The 24,002-nt window shown below is 41.9% G+C and overlaps 1 protein-coding gene across 1 annotated transcript in view; it reads left to right on the forward strand.

Annotated features, from left to right (window-relative positions):
- Wdr70 (WD repeat domain 70) overlaps positions 1-24,002 on the forward strand; it is a 226,527-nt gene that overhangs the window by 80,629 nt on the left and 121,896 nt on the right. The window contains exon 9 of the mRNA XM_032898807.1: positions 166-242. Within this exon, the coding sequence (XP_032754698.1) occupies positions 166-242 (77 nt within the window). The remainder of the gene's footprint in view (positions 1-165; positions 243-24,002) is intronic.

The raw sequence follows: 24,002 nt of genomic DNA on the forward strand, positions 1-24,002 counted from the left end.
CAAGGGAAATCCAGCATGTGTATGAGATGAAATTGGCACAATACAATGCTAGTTTATAAGTGAGATAGTGGGTTTCGAGGGTGCCCTAAGGTGTTTTACTCTTAAATGTGTGATACCAGCATGCTTTCTTTACCTTTTAACACCCTCTCCTCTTTCTTCTTTAAGGGCCATACAGCAATGCTTCATACTGGCTCATGGCATCCCAAAATAAAAGGAGAATTTATGACTTGCTCAAATGATGCGTGAGTATTGTTGGTACTTTTTTGAATGCTTCAATAGATTTTAGTATCTCTTAATGGTTGTATCATGGCAACCCTAGTAAAGTAAGAAGTACAGCAGTAGGAATTTTGGTGTTTATGTGTTCCTATTCTTGACTTTGCTTTGACTTCTGTCTGCTGTGAAGTTTAGTTAAACAAATATGGATGCTGTGGGAGTGAGAGATTTTGTAAATTCCAGTAGAGTTGATCATGGGACGCACTGGATTAGATTGATGCTAGTAGAGGACCTAAATGGCGTTGCACATGTGAGTAGGATCTGTGCAGTGAAGACTGACTCCACCTGAAATGAGACTGTACCACTGTACAAGCTGGCTGTTCTTCAGCCACAGTTCTGTTGGGGCTCACTAACCTCGGAGCTCGACTCCATTACCCTTATCCTTTACCACCTCCTAGAGAAATCTGTCAGTAACGAATTCACATGACTTGCAATTTGATTGACTTGTTTTTGGCGTTTGACTTAGAATAGTAGTTAGCTGTGGGCCGACGTGTGGAACATTATCCTCTGCTCCAGGGCTCTCCCATCCCGGGCCTTTTGCTCCCTTGGACGTGAGTGCTGTGAGATGAAAGTACAGGGATGCTCAAAGATAAACCGTGTAGTTTTATGTGCAGTGATTACTGTCGGGTAAAGTCCAACTGAAGGAAATGAAGGGTCGAGAGGGGCGGTGCGGTGGCTTAGAGCGCACAGGTACCTGACAAACCAAGCTTGATGGGGGCCCCATGTGTGAAGTGAAGAGAAAAGACTCCTGCAGTGTTCTGTGACTTCCACAGGGATACCTTGGCATGTGTGTGTCCACGTGCACACACGTGAAACAGGGAGAACCTAGAAGGATTTACCACATGTAAACAGTTATCATTGTTGTTGTTCTTACGGTAGACATCAGGTTAAGCCTAGGGCTAGGCAAACATTCTACCACTGAAACACTGTACAGCCTGGCCCCAAGAAAGTCTCCTTCTAGTTGAGACTTAAATCATACAGAGGAGGGTGCTACAAGGGACAGAGCTTTCCTGGCTAAAGCGATCCTGCGTTTAGGAACCCTGAGATGAGAAGACAGTAGAGCATGAGTGAGGGAAAGCAAGAGGACTTGTTGACGTTTTATAAGTTGGTAGGAAAGATGAGAATGATAAGGAAGTAAATTTGAAAAGGAAGGCAAGAGCCAGTCAAATAAGAATTTTACACTTTACACTTAAAGCCAAGCATAAAGGACCAGGATATCGATACAGTAAAAAACCAAGGAATTGAACAGTGCCAAATTTAACATTGATATTTTCAAGCGAGGCGACATTAGGATAATAGTTAACATTTGTTGAGAATGCACATTGAGTTAGTCTGAGCAGTGTACTTTATATACGTTACACTTTCTGTGAAGCAGGTTGACAGTAATGTGATTATGTATCTCAAATGAAAAAGCTGATTATGACTTTACCACAGTGTTGAATTCTAAGTGTCCGAGCCACGATTTGAACCCATTGTGAGTGGTTACACACACAAAGTGATTGATGGTAATCAATTTATAGATTCAGGTACAAGATACAAGGAGGGGATACAAGACCTCATTTCATAAAGAACACTGGAATGTCTTTCTCCTTGGAAGGACAAATTCCCTTTTCCTTGACGTTTTCTAGGACATCATTGTGATGTGATGCTTCTGCTGTGCTACCTGAATGTGGAGATGGTCATGAAAGGTCACTTACAGTTAGACGCTCATTAGACCCTCTGTGCACTTCAGGTGGCTTCTGAGGCATAAAGACATTCTGGCTGTGCAGGAGGAATCTACTTGGTGATGTACTTTTATGTGGGTGTATAGCCACCCACTGGGCCACAGACAACCCACCAGGGATTATATCCTTGGAGAAAACAGTCTTTCCCTCTTAGTAACTAAATAGAAGGTTTTATAAAATAACATTTTAAAAGGTGATCCCTGAGCCTTAAATGTGGCATTGCATCCCTTCTTTCCCCAAGGTTCAGGTATCATCATTTCTTTTTTTTAATTCTAAGAAAATACCATTCTATGGAAACTTATGTCTTATTTATGATTTTAACTTTGTATTAACAAGTGAAAGATATATTTTTTCCTTTTGTATTATTTTTGTTTGGTTTGAAATTACTATTATGACTGACCTTTTCTATTTATTTGGTTTTTATTTTTTAAAGTGTGTGTGTGTGTGTGTGTGTGTGTGTGTGTGTGTAGTATAGCATAGCTATGTATGTTTGTGTGTGTAGATGCTCTTGGAGGCCAGAGGCATTAGATCCACCTAGACCAGCCACTAGATGTGGGTACTAGGAACTGACTCATGTCCTCTGGAAGAGCAGTTCTCAGCTCTGAGTCATCTCTCCAGCCCCCTGTTTTGGAGATTTTAATAATGGCATTTAGGGTTTAGGTAAAGATATGTGAGCAGGTTCCATCAGTGAGATCCTGTTTTGCTTGATCCTCATTCTTCTTTTATGCTGTTTTTGTCTCATTTTGGACAACTCATTCAGATAGTTTTTATAAAAACACAGTGTAGGCAGCCATTGACCTCCCCCTTTCTGTCACTGTGCTGTGCACTAAGTTTTAAACAAACCCAGGGATGTCTGCTAGCCCATGCTTTCTCAGCAGTGTTGGAGGAGAGGCTAGAATTCTGACAGCCGTAGCCAGTTATTCACGAAAAGAACAAAACTGTGAGTTAACTTTGCTATAATAGGAGAGAGGAATCTCTCTGTCTGTGAGAATTGGGTCCAGTGGAGGCTAAGGTGGCCTTACGGTTTTGTTCTGGCCCAAACTCTACCAGAGTAAATTGAGGATCTCTGAATGTGTGTCACAGATACTAGTGTTCTCTCATTTCCATTCCAGAAGATTCAGTATGAAACAGAGACCGAGGTTAACCCTGATGCAGGCAGGAAATGAAAAAGGGAAGAAGGGAAGATAGCATCTTTTCTGTTTTGTCAACTTCACTAGAGTGGAGTACACAATGAAGCAGCACTTAGTAACATTTCCATGGATGTAAATGCTAATGAAAACCAGATCACTGAAGATGGAAATGCTTTGGAGATGAAATTCATTTTTACTTATGGGTGGATAAAATGTGATGGGGAGCCATTTTGTCATCTGTAGTAGCTTGCAGGATAAGAGTATGACACAGGATAAGAGTACGGCACTGATATAATTGAGTCCTCAGCACAGAATCTGTCTAAAATAGGAAGGAAATGCATTATGGATTTTGTGCCTTGATACTCTTAGGATTTAAGAGTGAGACTGTTTTTGGAGTTAATGACACAAGAGAAATGAGTATGAGGCTGCAAATAGGCGCCTAAGATAGCAGGATTGGTGTCCTTATAATAAAAGGTGTGAGGGATGCATACCTGAGAGCATGGCTACAGTTAGGAAGCCCAGGAGGAGGAGGGCCTGAGAAGAAACAAACTTCCCAACCCCTTCCCTGGAGACCTGTAGCCTCTGGATCTATTACAAAATAAGTTTCTACAGCTTAAGCAAGCTAGTAGTGCATGACTCGTTAAAGATTTGTCTCATTTTAATTGTGTGGGCCCGTGTGTCTGTTAATATGAGTGCGTGTGCTTGCAGAGGTCAGAAGAGGGCATCCGACCCCTGCAACTGGAGTTACAGGAGACTGTTAGCTGCCTGATCTGAGTGCTAGGACCTTAGGGCTCCGCTCTCCTGAGAGAGCAGCATCATTCTTAATTACTGACCCACCTCTCAGCCCCACCATGAATATTAACTTTCAGGTCAGAGCCTTTCCTTATCTTGAAGTTGATATATGTCATCTATTAAAAAGCATTCTCACAGCTAAAATGGTTAGATTTGGCTCCCTTTCCTATAGTGTTTCTACACATTTTTAAAATATAGTTTTTAAAATAGTTCTTGCCTGTTCTTAGAGTTGAAAGTACTCTGGGATGATTTTGTAATGATAATGAAATAACTGGTATTTTCCTTCTTTTTTGTGTGTAAATCTATATATTTTGATATATCTTTTAGAACAAAACACAAAGGACTGGTGAGATTGTCCAGTGGGTAAGAGCTCCGTGTCTGGAGTTTACGTGGTGTGAGAGAGTGGACTCTTCTCTCCTGCTTGCCATATGTCCTCTGGAGCCTGGGTACCCTTACAAGTATACATTCCACACAAGTGTATTAGCCAATCAATAAACAAATACAAGAATCACTCAAAGTTATCCAAGAAGTTTGTGTGAAACATTTAGATTAAAGCACACACACCTCTGCCTCTCAAATGCGTTCTCCCTATTGGCTGGGATAGAGCAGCAGTTAAAGTAGCCGACTATTATTAGCACTCCTGCATGCAAGTGACAATCACAGAATTTAGCAACGGAGAGCATCTCACCTGTCAGAGTCACCTTACTTTGCTATAAAGTAAGCTGAAGTGCTTTGGTTGGGCTTCTTCCGTGTGGCTGTCATTCCCTCACTTGGAACAGTCCCTGTTCACTGTGTCCTACTCTGTGCAGCCTTATGAGAAGAGTTATGGGTGTGAAGGGAAAAGCAAATGCTGGAGTTAAAAATTTGTGAGTTCCCCTCTGTAGTGAAACACTGGCAAATGTTTCAGCTGTGGAAAGTTGCTTTCTGAGCAAAAGTAGAGGGCTGTGTCGTGAAGAACGCTGCGAGTGTTTGCATTTTAATGTCTATTTTTTCATGAAGTTTTGTCATCTCCCAGTGTTTGTTATTCCTTTCTAATCCTGTCTACTTTTCTGTAGTAAGTCACTGTGAAATGTTTGTCCATGAATCCCAGGGTTTTTAAGCTGGAAAATAATGTCTGACTCCATCAGTCATCAGGAGGGAGGGGGAATATGGAAGAGTGGCTGGGCAGTGAACACATGCAGTAATTCAGTGAGGGAAAAAATAGTGGGCGCAGACTAGCATTTGTAAGCCAAGGGCTAGCCTTCTGCAGCACGGGGAGAAGCTAGTAAAGATCCAAGTTCACTTTGACCCCAGGCTGCAGTGGTCTGCAGAGAGTCCGGCCACACGTGCAGTATTAAGTACTCTGCAGCAGCAGAGTGGAAGGCTGCCAGTACTGTGATTTGGGAGAGCTGGGAAATTTCAGATGGGATTTTGAAAACAAATTCTGTAAGTTGCTTTTATAGAAATCAATGAGCAAGAAAATGGATATATTAAAGAATGAAAGGAAATCATATCTTAGATAAAGATATTACTATCTAAAACGTAAAATATATAAAGAACCAGGATGATTTTATTTATAAATAAAAGATATATTTAGGTTCTATTTATTTTATTATTTTAAACAACCATGTATGCATGCATGGATCCAGCCTGCCTGCCTACCTACATCTCTACCTATCCATCTAATGCTTGCCCATGGCTGTGTGCATGCGCCTACCACAGCACGTGTGTGGAGGGCAGAGGGTCAGTTTTCTTTTTCTACCACATGGGCTTTTCGATTGGCACTTAGGTGGGCATTGCAAGATCATTTACTGACTCTAGCCCTAAGTTTAACTTCATGTCCTGTGAAATGAATAGAGACGTGAACATTTAGTTAATTTAATTTCTGCTCCTCTTCCCCCCGCCCCAGAGAAAAATGTTTTGACTGGAAAGAAAAGGTGCAGGGTTGCTCTGAAGGGAAACATTATGGGAGATATTACATAAATCATATAACCTGTGAATCTTGATTTCCTTTTCCTTCCAAAAAGAGAAAAGGACGCCCCCCCCCAAAGCAATAGAAAAAGGACATTTTTTTCTCCATCTTTATTAAATTGGGTATTTCTCATTTACATTTCAATTGTTATTCCCTTTCCCGGTTTCCAGGCCAACATTCCCCTAACCCCTACCCCTCTCCTTCTATATGGTTGTTCCCCTCCCCATCCTTCCCCCATTACCGTCCTCCCCCCAAGAATCCCGTTCACTGGGGGTCCAGCCTTGGCAGGACCAAGGGCTTCCCCTTCCACTGGTGTTCTTACTAGGATATTCATTGCTACCTATGAGGTCAGAGTCCAGGGTCAGTCCATGTATAGTCTTTGGGTAGTGGCTTAGTCCCTGGGAGCTCTGGTTGCTTGGCATTGTTGTTCATATGGGGTCTTGAGCCCCTTCAAGCTCTTTCAGTCCTTTCTCTGATTCCTTCAACGGGGGTCCCATTCTCAGTTCAGTGGTTTGCTGCTGGCATTCGCCTATGTATTTGCTGTATTCTGGCTGTGTCTCTCAGGAGAGATCTACATCCGGCTCCTGTCGGTCTGCACTTCTTTGCTTCATCCATCTTGTCTAATTGGATGGCTGTATATGTATGGGCCACATGTGAGGCAGGCTCTGAATGGGTGTTCCTTCTGCCTCTGTTCTAAACTTTGCCTCCCTATTCTCTGCCAAGGGTATTGTTCCCCTTTTAAAGAAGGAGTGAAGCATTCTCATTTTGGTCATCCTTCTTGAGTTTCATGTGTTCTGTGCATCTAGGATAATTCAAGCATTTGGGCTAATATCCACTTACAATGGGTCAGAGGACTGCAAAAATGGCCCCAGTTCTTGACCTTTCCTTAAGCCATCCTTTTTCGATGTACTGTGTAGCCACTCCCATTAGGAGGGTGGGGGCTATTCCATACCATTCATCTATGCTAGCATCACAGAAATGATGGTGTATTAGTTCCCAGCATAAACCTCTTAAGAGTTAGTGTGGGCTTCTACTCCCTTATGCTATGGCATTGCATCTGATCAAGCCCTCTGTAGGGCAAGTGGTCCGGTGGAGAAGAGTTCAGTGTCAGTTAAGGTTATTCTAGACCAGCTTAGAATGTCAGCCAGCCTCAGACTTGTGGGAGAGCTTGGGCTAGATTGGCAGGGCTGACACTTGTTAACCCAGTTAAGAGGACTAGTAGTCATGTGAGAAATTACATGCTTGTTCTTCTAAACCATTGAACTTCATGAATGAGTTATTACGCATGAGCTGTAAACTACACAGATAATTTTATTGAAGTATATAGGGTCGTGGTTATAAAGAAAAATGTTTATTCCTATATAACATTGCTATGAATAGAATAAAGTATAATGAGATATACAAGATTTGTATAGCACAGCAAAAGTAGAGCATGAGTGAGCTCACGTGTACAGATGCAACACATGTTGGACTCTATGTACTCTGTACTGCTTGTTTCTTGTGCCATTTTAGCTTAAAAATCCCTTTGAAGCTTTCAAAAACTCTGGTGTGTGGTCTTTCTTAATATCTGCTTATATAGATGGCACCCCCACACCTTTGTTTCCCCTTATAAAAGCTGATTTTAAGATATATAAAAAAGGATTCATGAGACTTATAGCTAACTACCTAACCCTTTCTGACTTAATCAAATTTTTTTGGATATATTTTCAGTGTATTTTAAGCTCTGCAAATCAATTTTGTATAGATTATGAGATTTGCGTGGTTTATACTAGAGTTTCCTTTGTGTGTTTCAGACTGCTAAGGTGTGTAATAAGTCTGTGGAGAAAAGATCTCTAGTCTTCATTTGCAGAGTCCTGGCACCAAAGGATAAATGCACGAAAGAGCTGAAAAATATTTTAAGAAACAAACAATCCCCTCCACACCCCCAGGCATTTTCTAAACCTAGCAGTGCAGTTCTTTGTCTTTCTCACAACAACAGCCTGTAATTGAACTCTTGGGGTAGAGTTCCCTGGAACATACCTTGGGAAGTGAAGACCAGCAATAATAAATGGTTTTGATGATTGGATTCAGTAAATTATAAACATTCAATTTTATAGGCTCTACAGATGAATTCTACAGTAAAAAGTTTACCAAGTTTTGGCATGGCATTATGGGAAGAATATATACTCATAGTAAGAACCAGAGGAAGTTGGGGACTCTACAAGTATCTGTGAACAAGTAATTTGCTATTAAAATTTAGATTTCTGTAAAATAGGATGATGCTGATTTCCAGATCTGATTCCAGGATAAACATATAGAACCTGTGTGTTCGTGCATAGGTCTGCTGGTTAACGTGAAGGTGTCTTACACAGCTTGGTGGGCATCTCCTCTTAGAACATCTGTGGAGCATGTTGAATCTTACAGACTTTTTTTTCTGGAAAGCTGCTAGGCAGATTTCAGTTGGCTTTTACAATCAATAACATATGTAAACATAATTGTACAATTCTCTAAAGAATGGTGGTTCACATAAGTGGATTCTAAAAAGTAAATTTCCTGTAACTCAAAGTCTTTTTTTTTTTTTTAAACTCCCAAGTATTTTGGAGGGAAACTTTAAAAACATTAGTTTTCTGCATTATTCATGAGTGTTTTGAATATAGTTTAACATTTTTATAACTTACATATAATTTTGGGGAAGAATTAGTTCATTGTTAGACTAAGAATAGAAGATATTCTACACTGCTTTTTTTTTTTTTTTTTTTAAGAGGAAGGGTAAGATGGGATTCTTCCTGTATTGCCCAGGATGCTCCCAAATTCCTGGACTCAATCGACCCCTCCTGACTTAGTCCAGAGTTGCTGGGACTAAGGCTGTCAGCCACTCTGGCTACTCTGGAACATTATAAAGCTCCCTCACTGCATGAGTTCTGGAAATAATGAGAACCTATTTGCAAATTAATTCCACAATTCGAATGTGCCCTACTGGTGTTAGTTTGACCAACTGGAGGTTTAAAGACAAGAAAGACGTAGGTCATCTTTAACTGGTTATTCATTTGGTCCGTGTCAGAGCCATTGTTGGATATGTGCTGCTTACATACATGCACGGGTTGCCATATTGTACTGAGGGGCACGGGCATGTACAATTCATAGTAAGTTAATAAGTTAAAAGTATCTTTTTCAGAACAGTTTGCCTTTACTCAGTTTCATGTTGAGAGCTGCGCACTAGATACAAAGTCAGTATACTTGAGACAGCAGTAGCATGTGGGAGAGCTGGCAGAGCAAAGTCTGTCTAATGTAGTTTTAAGCTGTTCCTTGACAGTGGTATACATGTATATAATACGTTTAATCATACTCAGTCCCTATCTTCTCACTTATCGTCCTCCCACACCTCTGGAGCCCTTCTTCCCAAATATCCTTCTGCAGTCCTAGCTTTTACTTTTTATAACCACTGGATTTAAGTACAGTTGCTTGTGTGTGCGGGGTTGCTCACTGGATGGTGGGGCGTATCAGTGTCTGCACACTGATGAAAGCTAACTCCCCTACCTCAGCAGCCGTTAGCTCCCAACAGCTCTTCACCTGGCGGTGGGTCCGCACGAGTCCCTCCCCATCCCCATGCTGGAACATCGACTGTCTGGGTCTTGTGCGTGTAAGCATATGTGCTGTAATGTCCATGGATGCAAAGTACCTTTCCTATGTGGAATACAGCATTCCATGCCATTCTTTTCTATCCTGGGGCTCTGCCATTCATCTACCCTCTCTTCCATGATGCTCCCTGGTGTCTTAGCAATGGGATGATATAAATGCCTTATTTAGTGCAGAGCACTCAAAAGTCACTTAGTCCCAGTATTGTGACCAGTTATGAGCGAGCATTCACTGCTGCCCGCTGCACAAAGTTCTTTGACCAAAGCTTAGTAGCCTTAGTCTATGGTATAAACATTTTGAAGGCAGTTTAACACATGTTCATTTAGCAAATCAGCGGTGTAGGCTCTCCCTAGGACCTTGACCTTCCTGCATTTATAGTACCAGGTATGAGTCCCCACTGGAGCAACCCTTAAATCAGATCAGAAAATATAAATTCTTAAACAGGTGGTACTTAGAACTTATAATTAGGGTTCATGACTACAATTGCCTTGTAACTATCACCATATAGATAAATGTGCGAGCACCACAGTTTTAATGTTTCATTGAATATTCAACCACAGCTGTATAAAGTGATTGTCCAAATTAGTGTTTATAGAAACGTTTTCTTTAAAAATGATGTATTTTTTAAAGAAAGATGTGCACCGTGTATGCTCAGGTGCTCTCAGAGGTCAGGACATGTGCACCGTGTATGGGCAGGTGCTCCCAGAGGTCAGGAGATGTACACCGTGTATGCGCAGGTGCTCCCAGAGGTCAGGAGATGTGCACCATGTATGGGCAGGTGCTCTCAGAGGTCAGGAGGTGTGCACCGTGTATGCGCAGGTGCTCCCAGAGGTCAGGAGATGTGCACCGTGTATGTGCAGGTGCTCTCAGAGGTCAGATGTGCACCGTGTATGCGCAGGTGCTCTCAGAGGTCAGGAGATGTGCACCGTGTATGTGCAGGTGCTCCCAGAGGTCAGAAGATGTGCACCGTGTATGCGCAGGTGCTCCCAGAGGTCAGGAGATGTGCACCGTGTATGCTCAGGTGCTCTCAGAGGTCAGAAGATGTGCACCGTGTATGCACAGGTGCTCTCAGAGGTCAGGAGATGTGCACCGTGTATGCGCAGGTGCTCCCAGAGGTCAGGAGATGTGCACCGTGTATGCGCAGGTGCTCCCAGAGGTCAGGAGATGTGCACCGTGTATGCGCAGGTGCTCCCAGAGGTCAGGAGATGTGCACCGTGTATGCGCAGGTGCTCCCAGAGGTCAGAAGATGTGCACCGTGTATGCACAGGTGCTCTCAGAGGTCAGGAGATGTGCACCGTGTATGCGCAGGTGCTCCCAGAGGTCAGGAGATGTGCACCGTGTATGCGCAGGTGCTCTTAGGTCAGAAGATGTGCACCGTGTATGTGCAGGTGCTCTCAGAGGTCAGGAGATGTGCACCGTGTATGCGCAGGTGCTCTTAGGTCAGAAGATGTGCACCGTGTATGCTCAGGTGCTCCCAGAGGTCAGGAGATGTGCACCGTGTATGCGCAGGTGCTCTTAGGTCAGGAGATGTGCACCGTGTATGCGCGGGGGCTCCCAGAGGCCAGGAGATGTGCACCGTGTATGCGCAGGTGCTCTTAGGTCAGAAGATGTGCACCGTGTATGTGCAGGTGCTCTCAGAGGTCAGGAGATGTGCACCGTGTATGCGCAGGTGCTCCCAGAGGTCAGGAGATGTGCACCGTGTATGCGCAGGTGCTCTTAGGTCAGAAGATGTGCACCGTGTATGCTCAGGTGCTCCCAGAGGTCAGGAGATGTGCACCGTGTATGCGCAGGTGCTCTCAGAGGTCAGGAGATGTGCACCGTGTATGCGCAGGTGCTCTCAGAGGTCAGAAGATGTGCACCCCGTATGCGCAGGTGCTCACAGAGGTCAGGAGGTGTGCTCCGCGTATGCGCAGGTGCTCTCAGAGGTCAGGAGATGTGCACCGTGTATGCTCAGGTGCTCCCAGAGGTCAGGAGATGTGCACCGTGTATGCTCAGGTGCTCTCAGAGGTCAGATGTGCACCGTGTATGCGCAGGTGCTCACAGAGGTCAGGAGATGTGCACCGTGTATGCGCAGGTGCTCTCAGAGGTCAGGAGATGTGCACCGTGTATGCTCAGGTGCTCTCAGAGGTCAGGAGATGTGCACGGTGTATGCTCAGGTGCTCTCAGAGGTCAGATGTGCACCGTGTATGCGCAGGTGCTCACAGAGGTCAGGAGATGTGCACCGTGTATGCGCAGGTGCTCTCAGAGGTCAGGAGATGTGCACCGTGTATGCGCAGGTGCTCTCAGAGGTCAGGAGATGTGCACCGTGTATGCGCAGGTGCTCCCAGAGGTCAGGAGATGTGCACCGTGTATGCGCAGGGGCTCTCAGAGGTCAGATGTGCACCGTGTATGCGCAGGAGCTCTCAGAGGTCAGGAGATGTGCACCGTGTATGCGCAGGTGCTCACAGAGGTCAGGAGATGTGCACCGTGTATGCGCAGGTGCTCCCAGAGGTCAGGAGATGTGCACCGTGTATGCGCAGGGGCTCCCAGAGGTCAGGAGATGTGCACCGTGTATGTGCAGGGGCTCTCAGAGGTCAGAAGATGTGCACCGTGTATGCGCAGGAGCTCCCAGAGGTCAGGAGATGTGCACCGTGTATGCGCAGGTGCTCTTAGGTCAGAAGATGTGCACCGCGTATGCGCAGGTGCTCACAGAGGTCAGGAGATGTGCACCGTGTATGCTCAGGTGCTCCTAGAGGTCAGAAGGAGGCGTCAGAGCTTTTGGAACTGGAGTTGTAGGCAGCTGTGAGCCTTCTGTTGTGAATGCTGGGAACCAAACCTGTGTCCTGTGCTAGAGCAGCAGGCACTCTGAACTGCTGAGCCACCTCTCCTGGCCCAGGTTATTCGTACAGGATTTGATGTTCTACAAAGAAGATAAGGTGTGTCACCATGGCCCTCATGGGTCCAACTGACCTGCGCTGGAGCTGCTCTTATCTACGGGGGAGGGGGGTGGCACAGCAGCTTGGGTCCCCCCCAACCTCCAGGAGCTAGTGGAGGGGTGTGTAACAGGGTCATACCTCCTCCCTCTTGTCCACCCTACCCCCAGGGTGAGGGGAGCCTTCCCTTCCCTATCAGACTGGATGTGCCTTTATCCTCTAATGCCCCAACCTCTGAACACCCCCATTCTCCGCCTGTTGGTGGGGGTGCTCCTTGACCCACCCAGATTTGACAGTTCAGGGGGGCTCCCCTGCTATCCCTCCTCCCATCCTGTACCCCCTATTTCTGGGGCCTCATCACTGTGGAAGACGGAGATAGTGAGGGTATTTGTGGGTGGGAGGCATGGGGAAGGTTTTGGAATAGAACCAGGGGTGTGTATGAAGGGGGTTGACAAGGTCTCCCAGGGAGTTGGGAAATAACCTTGTCTGGTGGATGAGAAGGCGTATTTATTTTTCACTGTACAGTATTTAAAAAGAGAATAAAAAAAATCCAAATGAAAAAAAAAAAGAAGATAAGGTGTGGATTTATTTTTCTTGTAATGTAGCATGAGAGAAAATGTTGAATAGCACGTATGTGTGTGGAGACTAGAGATCTCAGTGGCTTTTGCATCGTATTTTTTCATGTTCACAGTTAGACATGCATTATTTTCACTGGTATGAAGCAATGTGTTTCTATTCCTTTTATCCTTTAGTGGGAATGGATCCCCTCCCCCCTTCTTTTCTTTTTTGAGTCAGGGTCTCTAACTGAATTTTGAACTGATTGAACAAGACCGTCTTGTCAGCCATCTCTGCTGTTCTCCTGTGTCCACTTCCCTCTGTGTAGGTTTAGGGAATCAAACTAAGGTCCTCTTGGATGTATGGCATTTTCTTGGCCCCATTATAAATTTCACTTACTTTGTAAAGAAAACTAAAGTTTCTATTAAGAAACACATTGCTATGAAGCTTAGGTTCCTGGAAAAGTACCAGTTTATCGAGGAGTTGAGACTCTAGAGTAAATGTTTTGTTAGGAATTGGTAAGAGCATAAAATAGGGGTTTAGTCACTCAGTTATTTTGAAGTCCTTTGAAAAGAGCCCTGGGAGATAATTCTTTGGTAAAATACTTACTTTACATGTTCAGAGCCCTGGGTCTGTTTCTAGCAGCACACATAAGACCCAAGAAGAACTGTCTGCAGACTTATTAATTATATTTGGAATTTTTAGTGATTTAAAGTAAATATATGCTAATCTAAAGTATTGTAAAATTCTAGGCAGAGAGGAGTTTCATGTTTGACTTTAACGCTCAGATATATTGTTAGTATTAGCGACATAATTGAGGTTCCCTGTAAATCTATGTAATAACTCAAAACCTTTACATTATTACTCAGGGTTACTAATGGAACAGATGCAGAACTCTTGCTGCCGCTCACACTTTTTTTTTTATTTAAAAAGGTCAATAAATATTAATTTATTGAATTTAATAAGGAGGAATTGAATTTCTGAGCAGATCAGAGTTATTTAGAAGTAACCATGTACATCGCTGACCCGTTATGCTTGAATAGCTTTAGTTTAATTTATACTTTTTCTAGTACTTTCAAGATTTATTTTACTATGGTATAAGACTTTACTTTACATGTCCAGGAATAAGACGTTTAATGCCACACTGATCAGTACACATTTTGTACAGTGCATTCAGGAAATGTTCACACATTCTGCATTGCTGTATGCAGCAAGCATAATATATTTACACCTTCAAAAATGTTGGAGGAATACTTTATAAATTCCAAGCGTTTTTTTTAAGTAGTTTTACAGTTTTTAATTAACAATTTCTTTTGGCCAAGAAACATCAATACTGAATAATAATAATAATAATTCATATGTAAGGATATAAACTGGGGAAATGCTAGTTAGAATTTTTCTTTCTTTTTTGAGATTCTTATGAAAAAGTCAATATAATTGTAAGACTTCAGAATAGTTATTTTATATGCTTATTTTAAATTCATTAATTTATATATTTATTTTTAAAAAAAGAATGTGGAAGTCTACAAGGAATTGAAGGCTATGCTTGTTTACTAGATTCCTCTTTTTCCTTTTTCTTTTTTTTTCTTTTTTTCGGAGCTGGGGACCAAACCCATACTAGATTCCTCTTAACAGGAGTTTTAGAGGGTACTTTGAATTTCTTCTGGGGATTTCTCAGGCAAGGTAGTATCAGCTGGCTCAGTCCCCGTGTTTCTGAATGTGTGCTCACAGGATGTTGGGGTGTATGCTGTGTTAGCTGCTTATTGGGTAGTAGCGTGGAAGAAGAATGGCGCTCCTGCGAGAATTCATAAAATGAAATTCTGTTATGGGAATGGGAATTAAAGGTGTTTACGTATTATATACTTTGTAATTCTTAAAACTCATAAATAAAGATAAAATGTTCTTTTTGCTTTGAGTTTTCCTCTTAAAGACTTGGATATAATGAGAATTATTTTGTAATCAAAATTACCAAATTTATTTTCATTGCGTCTCTTAGTCTATTTTCTATTATGCTTCATAACGCTGAATTCATCTCTAACTTGGACAAATATCCTTGTTCTTTGGCTTCCTGTTGTCATGAGTTAGAGTGGCAGGGTGACAGGCACACTGTTTAAGGACGTGTGAAGAATGAGTTGACCTTTCCACTACTTTTTTCCCTAAACTTTGTAAGTTTATACAACTTGGTAAGCTATTTCTGTCTTGTAAACTGTCCCTCCTTGTGATAATACTTCTGAAATTTATCTTGATGGAAGTGTCAGCTTTTGTTACCGCCTTTACAAAAGTGCTCCAAGTAAAACCAGCAGCTCCCTCCTGGAGAAATCTCTCCTGTGTTAATAGTAACAAAACAAAGCAGGAGAAAATGTGAGGGGCTCAGGAACTCTTGATTACAGGCTTCCCTGTAGGGCTGGGACCTACTAGAAAGAAGGAACAGTTCTCTCTGTCAGCTGATCTGAAGCGCATGCTGCATTGTGCAGGCTGCTTCATGCCTCACGGAGTTCCTTGAGTCCTGCAGTAACAGGCAAATTTGTATCTTTGTGGAAGAATCAAGATTGACAGATTATATTCTGTCCAGCAGAATTGATGTACAAAAGTCTATCCTTACACATAATAGCCAGAGGAGTGGCCCGGCTTTTTGTTTATGCTATGTAACTATGTAGATTACTACTTAACCTTACCCAGGCATCTTTGCTTATGTGTCTGAATAGGCACCGTGTCACAAATCTTTCCCCAAAATCTACACCGTCCGCTATTTTTCAGAAATTAATAGAGCTTTTGTAAACAGACAGTTTTAGCTTCCTTAATTCCTTTCTGCTTTTGCTGGAAAACTGTCCTGCCTGTCAACTAGCATGTTTATTGACAACCTACTATTGCATGGGTCTAGCCTGAAACTAAGTAAATGAAACAGTCCTGAGGATTTTTAATACTGGAGACATTCACAAATACTCATAAAAAAGTGAGTAGATCTAAGCATGTCGTGTGTTGCTAACTTTTATGAGGGGCGTAAAGTGGTCTGGAGTGCAAATTTATGAGGAATTGATGCTTAACCTGATATTGAAAAAAGAGTGATTGTATCAGAGAGAGGAGATGCCTTTTTAAAAAATTGACCTGAGGTCTCTCTGTGTGGCCTTGGCTGTCCTGGAACTCTTTCTGTAGAACTGTCTGGCCTTGAGTTCTCAGAGCTCTGCCTGCCTCCGAGGTGTGCACCACCACCACCCAGCTAAGAGGATACCTCTTTGGATGTAGTAAACAGCATTATAAAAGACACATTTTAAGATGAGCGTGATGGTGCTCGGATGAGTAATCCTAGCACTTGAGATGCTAAAACAGGAGTTTGCTGAAAGTTTGAAGCCAGCCTGTATAGTACATAGTGAGTTCCAGACTAGCCAGGGCTCAACTGAGATCCTGTTTCAAACAACAACAAAAAACTCCCCAATAAGTCAGCAACAAAACAGTCAGAATTATTTTCATAATGACATCAAACCTTAAGTTTCCATTTTCTCCACTGTGTTGCCATTTGTGGTGATGCCAGAGATACAGTGAAAACCCTTCCTGCACCCTGGACTGTGCCCAGGTAGCAGAAGCTTGTGCTGGGGGGTCACTGTGTTCTGTTCTGCTGCACACTTAGGACTGAAATGGGACGGAAGGCACAAAAGCACACCAGCCGAACCTAAGCTGTCCCCGATGAAACAGGAAAGTGGGCTTTATTACATGGCTGTCCTGCTTGCATGTTTTATTACTCTTCCTGAGATGGGGAAGGACACTTCAGCACTGATGCAGCCAAAGGAGGATGAGCACCAGCAGGAAAACTATTTATGTGCTTGCTTTCTCTGGTGAGTTATTCCTTTGTTTCCTTTAAAGAATTGCTCAGGTTTTTGTCAGAGATTTTTCTTTAAAAATAAAAATGAAATCAGATGCCATTTTAAGGAAAACGATTGGGAGCTTTTGTGCCCATTTATTTTTTAAGCTGAATTTAAAATAAATCCGTGTCTTGAACTTGATAGCTGCCCAACACTAAGATGGACATTTTAGCCTGCAGTATTCTTTACATGAGCAGTGCAGAAGGCTCAGAGTCAAGGTGCAGGATTCCACACCACCCTCACTCAAGAAACTGCCTTTGAAAGAATCCGCAACGGTCTTATTTGGCCACTAAGGTACTTCCGCTACATCTCTGTGTGAGGATCTCTGTTCATGAGATGTAACAAAACAGCATGCTACAGTAGACTGAAGGAAGGAGGAATCTAGCTGTTCTTCACTAAGTCTATTAATAAAAATACAGAGAACGTTGCCATTTTTCTCAGTACAAAGAGACTTACATTGTTCTATCTTTTGTAAGATACTTTGTTTACAATCTTTTTCTATAAAAATGTATCACTGAACATTTAACAAGTTTTTTAGTATTCTTAATACATATTTTAATTTTTAGTCATTTGTTGTGATACACATTAGTTGTATAAGAGTTCCTTTGTTACAGCATATAGCTTGATTCTATTGGTCGCAAGCTATTAGAGGTTCTCTGTTAACCTGATTTTAAGATATGTAATCTAACATTTCAGCCATTCATATTAGGCTTCTGTAATTAGCCCTCTATACTAAAGCTAACATGTACCTACTGAAATAGGTGCAGAGGAACCTCTGTGTATGTCTTCAAGTCTCTATGCTTTTCATGTTATCTGTAAGATTTATAAGAAATGTATTCATTCCTTAGTATCTGCAGGGAGTGTTTCTAGCATCCTTGTACCTCAGCCTTCCATAGATATAAGTCCAGTTGCTCAATTCCATAATTTAAATGGTGTATTATTTTAACATAACATCCTTCCATGTATTCAAAGTAATTACTAGATTACTTATGATTCCTCAAACAATGGAATGCCCTATAAATAGTAGTTATGCTGTGTTGTGTAGGAATGGTGACCAAATAGCCTTTTCTGAATGCTTTCTCTCTGTGATTGCGGTCTTCAAGTAAGCTCAGTCAGCATTTATGGAACTTCTCCTGTTGTGAGTCACACTATGCATTAGCACTAGGCTTTGAGCTGAATGCAGTGCGGGGAACACTCCGTGGTCTAGGGGTGCTTCCCAGTCTCCTGGTCTGAGCTGTGCTGTACTATAGTTTATAGTGACAGCACTGGAATGGCTAATACTGGACTGTTTCTTCCTGGGACCCTGCAATTCTTGAGGGATATAGAAGGGCAGCATTTTCTCCTTTTGGTGCTTTTCAGCTTGGCAGTTAGCCAAACGGATCTGGGCAAGAGTAAGCTCTTCTTAGATAAATGGTGCTGGGGCCTCAGTAAGTCATAGTTATGGATCCTTTCCCATTTCAGAATAATCCCAACCCTTGCTTTTGTAAGAACTGTGTTAACCAACAGAGTAAACCTGAAAAGGCATAGGGAAGAGAATAGCCTTTCCTATTGTAATTTGTGCGGTGGTCAGGAAATTTAGGTATCTGTTCACTTAATTGGCTCAAAGAAGGAAGTAATTTGCTTCATCGCTACCTGTCTCAGGGTGGAGGTAAGAGCTGGAACTCATGTCTGGCTTCATTACTACATTTTCTTCCCTAGGTCTAAGTCCCTTTAGCCCATAACTATCTGTATCTGCCTGAGGACATCTTCCTTCAGACTCCATGGCTGTACAGTAAAGTAGACCCTTGCCCAGACTGCATTGCAAAACCCTTTGAAAGCCATGATCAGCATGTTTTTAAAAAAACAAACCAGAATTGTCAGAGTGTCATACATAGTACTGTTTTCTGAAACTTATTTTATTTTGATTGTGTGTGCGAGTCTTCATGGACACATGCATGCATATGCACGGACACACATGCATATATATACATTCGGTGACGCCATGTTGACTCTTGAATTATCTGGTGTTGTAAGCGTAATTGTATGTAGACTGTGCACACCACACAGCAGGGCTCCATGGAAGTTGGCTGCTGTTGTTACTGTTTTGAGTGTTAGTATTACTGAAAGGCTTTTGTTTCTGCTAGACAGGCCTTTCACTCAGGGCCTCAGTATCAGAGGCTCACAAAGAGGCAGGTGTTTGATTCGTTAGTTAATTTATTGCAAACTTCATTGTCTTCAGGAATTCTAAGTTTGCATTAATTTAGTGGAAGGCCATCAGTCAGTTTTACAAAATACACTCAGACTCTTCCTACTTCACTAAGTGTTATAGGCTGCTCTGTCAGTAATATGGGAACATGAGAGTCTGATTGCCCCATGGTGGCCTTTGATTAAGTGTCTGGCTTACAGCTGAATTTCAGAGTAGCCACAGGCTGGCATTGTTGACTCATCAAACACAGCACTGTTTTCTTGTTCACTGTTGCCAAGATTTATACACTTGCCTATACCTGGGACCTAAGCTTCAAGAGGGGTCTGCAGGGGGGGGGGTGGTTTGGATGACTAAGAGTCTTCACATTGACACAATGGTTGAATTAGGAGTTGAGTGATGGATGAGACTCTTTCAAGGAACGTAGCTAGAGGAGAAGAATTTCAGGTGCTCATGAAATTTCATACCAAGCTGTGAAACCCACAAACTTTACAATACCCATAAGTAGAGAAAAATAAGCAGAAGAAACTATTTTTTAAAGATACTAATTGCGTTAAAAGTTTCTAATTAAAACTATTTTATGTGAATGAGTATTTCGCTTGAGCGTCTGTAAATGTTTCAGATATGGGTCCCTGCAGAGTCCAGAAGGTGGCATCACAGATACTGTGAAATTGAAGTTAGAGACATGAGGGTGCTGGGAACTGAACCCAAGTCCACTCTCTTCAAGAATAGCAAGTGGTTTTACCTTATAGGCTATCTCTTCAGTACTAACATTTTTATTCTTAAAAGAACTGACAGAGAAAAAGGAAGCAGAAGTTAAACACATAGGTTAAATATGTGTTAGAAGACTGTATTTTTAAAATTCTGTCTGCTTTGTCTCTTCTAATGTGACCCTAACTCCAATTAGCATGTGCAAACCAGTAGCTTTGAAACTGCAGACACTGAGAACATTGGAAGTTCACAGGCCGTTGCAGGGAAGGCCACTCTGTGTCACAGAATGTATCAATACTGTCAGGTCTTTTTGTTTTTTCATAGACTCCTCAAGCACTTGGTTAGTAGCTGTTAGTATTACACAGCCGTATGCATCAAGCAAATCTTATCTCCATTTGCAATAGTGTCCTAATTATATAAAAATCAAAGTCCTCAAGTGTTGACAAATTTCTCAAGGGTTTGAAGTTTTATGTTAGTAATATACTTCTCTGCTTTTCTTTGCACTTTATCATTACCAAAAATTTAAATATACATACCCATGTATGAAGCAAAACCACATTATATCTATGTATAGTATACATACACACACACACACACACATTCTACACACATTATACCTTTGTTTACACACGACCCTTCTATACTCTTTCTTCTTTTATTTATTTATTTATATTATGTATAGGAGTACACTGTTTGAGCCTCTGTCTTGAGGCACATCAGACGAGAACATAGAATCCCATTATAGATGTTTGTAAGGCACTATGTGGTTACTGGGAATTGGACTCAGGAACAGTAGAAGAGAAGTCAGTGCTCTTAATGGCTGAGCCATCTCTCCAGCCCCACCTCCATACTGTTAGGTACATATGCTAATGCTGTTTAAATTACTGATTTATTTCATTTTTCAACAGACTATTATTTCATTAAATGATCTTTTAATTTATAATTTTAATCAGGTGTTACCTCTTTTAAATTATTACTATTCTTTTTAACTAGACAAGATGTCTTGGAACTGTGGGAAATTATAGTTACAGTTTATGGACGGTAGGAAGGGAAGGAGCAGTTAATCTATAAGACCGAGTAAATGGAGCCCTTATCAAGGTGAGGGTAATGGAACTTTAGTCAAAATGAGTTTCTTTATATGTGGAATCAAAGTGTCGCTCAAATACAGATACAGTGCCGTAGCAGTGTAAGAGGGTCTTCCTATGTTTAGTTGTCTCGAATAAAGAGTATTGAACACAGGGTCCTTGTGAAGTGGATCAAATGACTGGGCGAGTCATTGTTGATGGTAGGAACCAATTGCTGATTCAACATTTGACATTTTTATTTCCTGTTTGAACTACAGCCATAATTAGAAGGGAAATCATTGAGATTCCGGTTTTCAATAGAATTTAGTAACTTGGGGCTGGGGGGAAATCAGCTGAATTGAATAGGGTGTTTCCGGGGGTGGTACTCACGGAGTGTATGACGGAGTGAAACGTGTGGTCTGTCAGCATGAGGAACTGGGAGCTGCTGTTGCACAGCTGCGTATAGCATTTATGATGATCATTTTAAAGGAGCTCTAACAACATCACTGATGCTGATGGCCACCCAAGCAGCTATCACGATTAATGTAATGGGACCCGAAGAACACTGGCGAGTCACAAACCCTGAATAAATCAAACAAGAATTTACCAAATATGGGCTATTTATTTTCTCTGAGCGTGTGCAGACTGAGACTTTTCACAGGGCGGTTTTGTGCAAGCCAGCATCCCTGAACCTGTCCCACGCCAGGTGCACCCTCTTACATCCCTCCTATTGACTCATTTAATCCTCTCACAACAGATGCCCAGAATTCCCAGTGCTTCTGTTTCTCCTCTTCTTTTCCAGACAAAATCGAAGTTTTTAACTCCATCGTGGAACCCTTGTTAGGGAAGGGTGGATGGTGGGTTGGTCTTAGTGAAAAGAGGACGATTTCAGTGTTGTCAGCGGTGACAGGAGACTGTAGTTTAACTGCTTGACTCCTTGTAATGAAATACTCTCTTCTGGTTCACGGCAATTCTGAATATTTTATTAACTATCTAAGTGTCTTATGAAATACACAGAAGGTGAACATATCATGACACTAATATTCCTTTATTAAATAATCTACATTCGCTAAGAGCTAAAGACTGCTGTATTGTACTCTAAATGTCACTGCTGTCCTGATTGTCTCAGTTCCAGTAGTAAACGTCTATAGGAATTTCTGGTCCTGGATTCAGCAGAGCCCCTGTGAATGTAATTTCCAAAAGAAGTATCATGTGTTTAGATTATTGACTGTGATATCTGTCTGTGTTTTTCTGACATAGTTTGTTAACTACTTTTAAATTTCTGAGTTGTATATGTAGTTGGTTCTAAATTTTATTTATTTATTGAGTGTGATTGTGTGTGTATGTACATATATGTATGTTTGCATATGTGTTTGTCACAGTACATATGTGGTGATCAGAGGATCATGTTCTGGAGTCAACTCTCTTCACCTTTAAGTTGGTGTCAGGGATCAACTCAGAATGTCAAACGTAGAGGGCAGATATGTTACCTGCTAAGTCATCTCACCCCCTTACCCTGAATGCCTTTGAATGCATAATATTTTACTTTCTCTTAAAAATTTTCCTTGTTGAAGGTTTATTTTCCTTCTCTGCATTATTATGATATTAATAAAAGTGGTGCTCTATTTACGGTTACCCAAGTACATCTTGTGTGTTTGGAATCACATGGTCCTTAGAACAGTGCAAATGCTCTGTCCCTGGCTATGATGCGTTGTGTGGGGAGTGGTGACAAACACAATGTTGATAGCCAAACAGTAACATTTTCTGAATCCTTTCTCCCTGGCACTTCAGATAAACGCAGCCTTGAGCTATTTTATTTCTGCATTTGGCACCAGGTTTTGAACTGAGCTCACAGAGAGGAATGTCCTGTGGCCCTTACTCTATGGGGTGCTTTCTAGTTACAGTGATCACCGAGCACTGCTTTACTCTATCTTACAGCAGTAGGAGGGGAACGGCCCACATTGGATCTCTTCTTTCTAGAACCCTGGTGTTTCTGAGGTTGTAGGGTAATAGCAATGTTTATAAACACCTCCTCACGGTCAGAGTTTCTCTTCTCTGTCTTATCTTCCACTTGTGCATATTCATAGAGATGGTCTTCTGTAGAGAAAACCAGGTCGTTCCACACAAATCTTACTCTTGATGTGCTATGTCTAGCCTAGCTGTATCTGATAAGAATATTAGCAAGAATATTAAAAGCTCATCTTCCGTTGATATTTTCATAATTACATATATTGATTTTCCAGATTTTCTCATTAAGAGAGATGAGTTGAGCTTTTCTATGGTGTGGGTTTGTATTACCTCTGTCTTCTCAGTGCCTCCCTCTTCTTCTCCTTCCTTACCTTTCTCTATCTGATTTCTGTTTCTTCACCTCCATCTCTTACTTAATTCCAAATATGGATCCAGGGTCAACTTCTGTAAAGTTGAATGGAAATATTAACTTGAATATTATTTACCAAAAAATATTAATTAATATAAATATAAATTCTTTTGAAAGCCTTCAAAAATTATAAATCGTCTTTTGGTAACTTTTAGTGACCTTAAGTTTATTTTTTTCTTTTTACATTTAAAAATGTCATCTGCTTTAGTTTTTTTAAATCTTTTTATTAGATTTTTTTTAAATTTACATTTCAAATGTTATCCCTTTCCTGGTTTCTCCTCCAGAAATCTGCTATCTCCCCTGCTTCTATGATGGTGTTCCCCTGCCTACCAATCCACTCCCCGCCCTAACATTCCCCTACGCTGGGTCATCGAACCTTGATAGGGGACCAAGGGCCTCTCCTACCACTGATGCCTGACAAGGCCATCCTTTGCTATATATGTGGCTGGAGCCATAGGTCCATCTCTATGTACTGGTGGGATGGTGGTTTAGTCCCTGGGAGCTCTGGGGAGTCCGGTTGGTTGATATTGTTGTTCTTATAGGGTTGTAAACTCCTTTAGCTCTTTCTGTCCTTTCTCTAACTTCTCCATTGCAGACCCTGTTCCCAGTTCAATGGTTGGCTGTGAGCATCCACCTCTGTACTTGTCAGGCTCTGGCAGACAAGTTGTCTCTCAGGAGACAACTATATCAGGCTCCTGTCTTCTTGTCATCCACAGCAGTGTCTGGGTTTGGTGACTGAATATGGGTTGGATCTCCAGGTGGGGCAGTCTCTGGATGGCCTTTCCTTCAGTCTCTCCTCCAAACTTTGTCTCCATATTTCCTCCTGTGAGTGTTTTTGTTCCCCCTTCTAAGAAGGTGA

The sequence above is a fragment of the Rattus rattus genome, chromosome 3 (genome assembly GCF_011064425.1).
Source record: "Rattus rattus isolate New Zealand chromosome 3, Rrattus_CSIRO_v1, whole genome shotgun sequence".
In the NCBI taxonomy this organism is placed as follows: Eukaryota; Metazoa; Chordata; class Mammalia; order Rodentia; family Muridae; genus Rattus; species Rattus rattus.